At 48.1% G+C, this 6,485-nt stretch overlaps 1 protein-coding gene across 1 annotated transcript; it reads right to left on the bottom strand.

Annotated features, from left to right (window-relative positions):
• Nucleotides 1–380: 380 nt before the first annotated feature.
• On the bottom strand, nucleotides 381–6,285 carry LOC138261035 (transcription cofactor vestigial-like protein 4). The gene is made up of 5 exons (XM_069209653.1): nucleotides 5,952–6,285; nucleotides 3,650–3,815; nucleotides 2,354–2,807; nucleotides 2,000–2,093; nucleotides 381–1,586 (listed from the first exon to the last, which is right to left on the bottom strand). Exons 1-5 carry the CDS (start codon nucleotides 6,016–6,018, stop codon nucleotides 1,333–1,335), a joined length of 1,035 nt encoding a protein of 344 aa, XP_069065754.1. The 5' UTR covers nucleotides 6,019–6,285; the 3' UTR covers nucleotides 381–1,332.
• Nucleotides 6,286–6,485: the final 200 nt, after the last annotated feature.

Raw genomic sequence — 6,485 nt, 5'->3', positions numbered from 1 at the left:
GATGCTATTAGAGTTGAAGAGACAGCTGTCAATCAAGGAGTGAGGTGTGCTACCTAGAGGTTCAGATCTCAATGTCCTTCTGTGATCCAAATGCAAACGTTTAATGTTGAAGCAAGAAGTCTGCAAAAGCTTCAGAGATATCTATTTTATAAAGTGTAGGCCATTCATTGCTATGGTATTAGCATCCGAAGGCGACCAGATTATCTGCAAAGTAATCTACAGCCAGCTCCTCACTTAATTTTCTCTTTACATCATATTTGCACTATTGTATGCTCTTAATGTTCAGGAAGCTCATTACTATTTACCTTTGCTCTTAATGGTTTCATTGATGTGTTTTCAAGCATGTACAATGTCTTTAAATCTATAAAGCAAAACCTGAATTCAATTTCCACCTTCAGTTTATTACATAGAAAAATACACATAACATTTACATACATTGATAGTGCTTTGGATTCAAGAAACACGAGAGAACCCTCCACTCCCAACCCAGCAACCACAGGAGGTGAGAGAAAATGTTTAAAAAATATTGTCAATATTATTATCAATTTACACAAATGAAAAATAATAAATAGGCTATTTACAAAGGTAGGCAGTGATTGATCTCATACAAGTTGTCGATATAAACAAGCGTTGAATGTGGTTGAGAGAATTAGCTTTTCTGTTATATCTTGGCATTTCCCCAAGTTTTCAAGAACAATTTCCTTTCTTACAAGAGCATATCACGTTCTTGTGAGTAAAAAGAATGCTGCCATTTTGCATATTGCTACATTTGGATAAATGTGGCGGTCGAGTCCTTTCCTAATGGCTCTTACTCAGGTCTGCTTCATGCTACATAGACATGCCTAGGTTTACGCTATGGGTATTTGATATTGATGAGTAGTTGTCCCTAATCCAGTTTACAGTGTATGTTTACAAACAACCCAGATGTTCTTAACATGGAAAGTATCATTCGTCATCAGGGAGAGACAGATAAGAGCACTAAAGGGAAAAGTCTCCTGGTCCCACATTTCATTATTAGGAAAAGTAACACATCATTAGAAGGCCCTCTCTTCCCTAATTGCTTGCTACTGCAAAGTCCACCCCTCACAACCGACCTGGCTGGCTTTCACCTGTTTGCAGTGAATGTTTGTGGCAATTCTATCACCAAGATCAGCCTCTGTGATCATATTTGACCACGTCTGACCAGTAGCACGACATCGAGTCAAGATCTCCCCACAGTTCCTTAGAGAAGATGTGGTTGGGGCATCCCACTACCACCACAGGTCTGCTGGCTTCAGCAGACTGCCATGGAAGAGATGTAATTATTGTCCCACAGTGCTGCTTTGCTGGCGTTTACGATGTGCTCCCAGGCCGGCTAACCGGAGACGACGGCGACGAGCTCCCACTCGATGATGCCACAATGGAATCAGTGGACGGCTGACGGATAAGCAGCCATTTTGAGCCTAGGGCCTTTGAAAAGTGGTCATCTACACTGCCCGCCACTGAAAGGGCAGTGGCGGAGTCCGGAGGGCAGTACTGCATCCCCAAGCTACGACGGAAGTGCTCCTCCACCACGGGGTCACTAGCGTGTGGTGGGCTGGCAGCATCTGAGAGAAAAATCACAAGGGGAGAGATTTACAAATCATGCCTTCAGGAGGCCAAGTAGTTGACAATACAAATAACAAGTCTCACTTCCTTCCACCCAGAGTCTGTCCCTGCTTTGGCATGTGCAGAGGACCTCCCGCCAGAGCATTGGCATTCCCTCCCCTGATGGTTATTAGAACACTTTGGTTGCGAACCCAGCTCTCTGTTAAGTGCTCTGGTCCTACCCCTGCCATGTAGGTTTACAGGGATTTTCAGGGTTTAGTCTGATGGAACAACACACCTGCCATGGAAGTTTATAGCGAGCTTTGGTGTTTTGCTTGGCTGCCTCTCCCTCATCCTGTAGGTTTACAAACAGTTTCAGTTCTTTACTCTTGAGTAATAAAAAACTAGATCTGCAGAGTTCCTGGACTCTTACCTGGGCTTAGGGCTTCTAGACGGGGGCAGCTGTTTGTGGGACTGGTTGAGGATTTGTTCCAGTTGGACACGCAGGTGATTACTGACGGGCGCATCTGGAATAGAACAAAGTTGCTGTTAGATCAACCAAGCAAACACCAAAGTGTAGAGAGTCAGGCTGATAGGTTAACAGGAAACCAACAGAGTATATGAACATACAAGTGAGGAAACCTGGGGAAGACAGAGGGTAAAAAATAAACAAGAGACTGGGATAGACTGGAGACACATGGAGGGTGTGATGAGGGCAGAAGATGACAGTCAGAGACAACAGAAAGAGAGAAACTTATGATGGTGCTGTCACTGAAGCGTTGCTTACCTGCTGCAGCATAGAGGCAGGCACCGGGCTGGGTGTTTTGCTGACAGTCGGCACTGGGCTGGGAGTCCTTCTGATGGAAGGCCCTGGGCTTGGGGTCTGGCTGGCGGCGGGCACTGGACTGGGTGTCTGGCTGTCAGCTGGCATGCAGCTACTCTGTGGCTTCTTGATCAATGCCAGAGGCTCATCCAGGGGTGGACTGGGCAGTGAGGAAGTGCAGTGGTACCTCTGTGGGGCTAGTGCCCTCTCAATGGCCTGGTCTCGGGAGCAGCGGGACTGCAGTGGTGCCGGCTGACTCGCTGCCAGGCGGAGGGAAGCAGGGAAGAGTCGCTGCAGGGCCCGTGCCAGGGCAATGCGTTCAGATGGGGAGCTCGCCAATTCCAGGCGCTCTGGCAGCTTGGCGATTCTCTCCCGCTCACAGACCTTTGGCCTCTCTGGAATCTGAGATGTTTTTTCACTGCAAATGGGAATACAGCACATCATTTATTATTTAGCTTGGTGGCAGCAGAATTTGAGATGTGCATTAACATGGTGTCCATGAATCTGTTGCGCTGATGGTTTATCAACACCTTGTCAAGGAAATTATCAATACATTCTCAGTGATTCTCAGCACTTCTTGAAGGTCCCTCAATGACCCCTTAATGAGCCTGTCCCACTAATGACTTTGTCACACTCAATGGTTCCCCTTGGTGGCTGTGAATTCCCTATTCAATGACTCTCAGCTCCCCTCAATGACTCTCTGTTGCCTCTCAGTACCACTCAATGACTCTCAGGACCACTCAATGACTCTCAGGACCACTCAATGACTTTCAGCTCCCCTCAATGACTCTCGATATCGCTCAATGACTCTCAGATCCCCTCAATGATTCCCAATATTGCTCAATGACTCAGTTCTCCTCAATGGCTCTCTGTATTACTTATTGGCTCTCTCCATCACTTAATGACTGTCAAGTCCCCCCGTGACGCTCAGCTCCCCTCAATGACTTTCACTATCGATCAATGATTCTCAGCTCCCCTCAGTGACTTAGTACCGCTCAATGACTGTCAGCTCCCCCAGTGACTGTCAGCTCCCCTTAGTCTCAGTACTGCTCAATAACCCTCAGTACTGCTCAATGACTCTCAACTCCCCTCAGTGCTGCTCAGTCCCCCCAGTGACTTTCAGTCCCTGCAAAGACTCTGTTCCCCTCACTGGTTCTCTGTCCCATCTCTCACCACCTCTCAGCTGCCCTGGAACTGAAAGACATCCATTGCCCATGGCCAAGTACAGACCCCAAGGCAACACTCTGAGATTTTGCTTACATGCTGATCGGGAGCGGGGTCCTCTTCCTCCTAGGCCCCGCCTCATCTGGGCGAATGGTGGGTGCGCTGTACCGTTCGGGGCTCAGCTTTCGTTTGATTGGGTAGACCGGGATCCTGTGGTTTGAGACTGGGCGGAGTCGATCTTCTGCCCTCATGCTCGGCTGTCCTGTTGATGCAAAATCGCACAAGTGGTGAGTGACACCGGCAGTTACTCAAGTTTCAGCCACAAAAGAACAAGAGCCTCAGAAAATCTACACAAGTGCAAAAAAAACAACATATCCTACAAAGGTAAACTCAGTGCGTCTCTGTGCATAAGATGACCTCAGTGCTCATACAAACTAGATGTTTCTTCAGTGTTGCTATATACCTAAAGTATTGTCAGTGGTCCGGTGTACTAGAGATTTCCTGAATGCTCCTATGTGCTAAAGGTTTCCTCATTATGCCTACACAGTAGAACCTTTCCCTATGCTCCTATGTGCTAAAGGTTTCCTCATTATGCCTACACAGTAGAACCTTTCCCTATGCTCCTATGTACTAAAGGTTTCCTCATTATGCCTACACAGTAGAACCTTTCCCTATGCTCCTATGTACTAAAGGTTTCTTCAAAGATCCTAAGTACTAGAGTTTTCCTCAAAGCGCCTATATACTACAGGGTTTCTCAAACCTCCAATATACTAGAGGTTTCCTCAAAGCTCATACATACTAGAGTTTTCCTCAAAGTGTCTATATATTAGGGGTTTCTTCAAAGGTCCTATATACAAGAGGTTTCATCAAAGGTCCTATATTCTAGAGATTTCCTAAAAGGTCCTATATACTAGAGGTTCATATACACGAGATCGGGAAACCGTTCCTCTAGACACAGCCCTAGGTCAGTTTTCTTGTAAACTCGCCTCACAAGTGGTCCCTTTATTAAACCTATACAGAGCGACTTTGTAGTTTATATAGTGCTGAGCGTGCCCCGGTGCTCACGAGGCCCCCTCTGCACTGGGGAGAGGACCTCGGTGTTTGTGCACACCGGGGCAGCTCGAGGCGCCACCGGAACTTAATTACTTCTGTGCACGGCCATATCTGACCTCCAAATATCTGTGCACACAAGACTGAGCCCAGTGCACGTGCAGAAGAAACCTGCTGGTGCTCACGTGCCATACCTCACCGCACAGACAGAACACACCCCAGTATCCACACCTATACACCGCGTGTCACTGCACTGATAAACCACACATCGCCGAGCTCACAAAAATACACACATACCGCACAGTAGATCTCAATGCAGATATGCGCCATGCCCCACTTTACAAGCACGCCCTGTCACGGTGCACGCGCAGCACGGGCCTCAGTGCACAATATCCGTGCCTCCGTGCGTGCACACGGGAGATCGTTGCGAACCCTCATACCTATACCAAAGATCAGTGCACTCATACCACGTCAGTGCTCACAGTTATCATGTACAATGCACACATATAGGATGCAATAGGTAACACATATACCATGCCTCATTGCAGTCGTGTAGTTAATAATATCACTATTGTATTCTATAGTTCATTGCTCACGTACGGCAGATCTCGCTTCACATAGAAAACAGGTGACCTGGAACATATACCGTAGACTACTCCGCGTGTATCCGAACTCAGAGAATGCGCCAGCCGTGTCTTAGCGCTCACGTTTAGTAAATCTCCGTACACATATATTTATATATCATCTTTCAGTGCACATATTATGTAAAACTGCACAATGCACTTCACATATATAGTTCACTACAAGGAGCGTGTGCACCATAGCTGACTGCACGTACACTACAAGGGAGTGTCCGCATATCGCCATTCTATACCTCAGATCCTAAAGAGAGACTGTTCCTCACGTAAAGGCGGCTGAAGAGAGACCACTCTTTCCAGAGAGACGGCTCACACCTAAAGACAGCCGGAGTCTACCAGGAATTCGCATTTGTACAAGTTTACTTAGGGATTGAAAAAGGCTTAAGCGAGGCACGAGGCGCTATATGAAAACAAATTATGATTATTAACTAGGCGTTTTGTAATAGTGTCCTGCAGGACATTTTCGGGTGGCATCTGGGCTGCCCGCGATAATATAGAGACCCTCGTTAGAAACACAGGCAGTGACGGTAGGTGAAGGTGTCCAGGGAGGCCCTTCCAGGCTGGACACTGTTTTACTGTGACATGGCATATTGAATTTAATCTCCGATAGTCTTTGCTGCATCCCACTGTGTGCAGCCGCGTGCGCCCCAAGTACACAATTAAGCACATGATGCACATTAAAGAAAAGCAACAATAAATCCCCATCTTACCTTCCAGGATGTACACTTTGAAGCCCCGGCTGATGCCCGTGGTGTAGTGGAAATTGGCAACCGCCATCTTGGTGATGCCCTCGTGCCTCTGCAGGGAGTGTAATGGGACCCCAAAAAAGATCTGGGGGTGGGGAGGGTTGGCAGGGGGGCTGAGAGGGACTTGAGACTATGCTGGCACTATGGCGTAGTACTGTGAAGGAAGTGCCGAAGATCACACGAGTAGCACTCAATGGTCTGGAATCCGCGCCCTGAGGCTCCCTTTCGCAGTGTTGGCGCTCGCTGGAGCCTGCAGCCTCGCTCAGTGGGTCAGGTGCTGAAGTCTAAGGTAACCTGGCTGCTCCCTGAAGGATATACCACCGGGAGGGATAGAGCGGGAGACGCCCCTGAGATAGGGAGCCAATCCCCTTCCCGGGCCCTGTTTTGGAGGTGGAGGCGCAGAGCACAGCCCTCCCTTGCCCTGTACCTGCTCCAGGGCTGAGGGGAGGAGGGAGGGGGAGGCCTGGCCTGTCACAGAATTGTGTAGCTCGAGGGCTC

This window comes from Pleurodeles waltl, chromosome 10 (assembly GCF_031143425.1).
Source record: "Pleurodeles waltl isolate 20211129_DDA chromosome 10, aPleWal1.hap1.20221129, whole genome shotgun sequence".
In the NCBI taxonomy this organism is placed as follows: domain Eukaryota; kingdom Metazoa; phylum Chordata; class Amphibia; order Caudata; family Salamandridae; genus Pleurodeles; species Pleurodeles waltl.
Note: the sequence above shows the minus strand (reverse complement) of the source record. Positions and strands in the feature narration are given on the sequence as shown.

Bases quoted from the DNA above. Each gene is read 5' to 3' on its own strand.
- LOC138261035 (XM_069209653.1), bottom strand. From the start codon at position 6,018: ATGGCGGTTGCCAATTTCCACTACACCACGGGCATCAGCCGGGGCTTC. The intron at 3,816-5,951 runs GTAAGATGGGGA...TTGCATCAACAG, and splicing joins CAAAGTGTACATCCTGGAAG to GACAGCCGAGCATGAGGGCA. The intron at 2,094-2,353 runs GTAAGCAACGCT...GTTCTATTCCAG, and splicing joins CTGCCTCTATGCTGCAGCAG to ATGCGCCCGTCAGTAATCAC.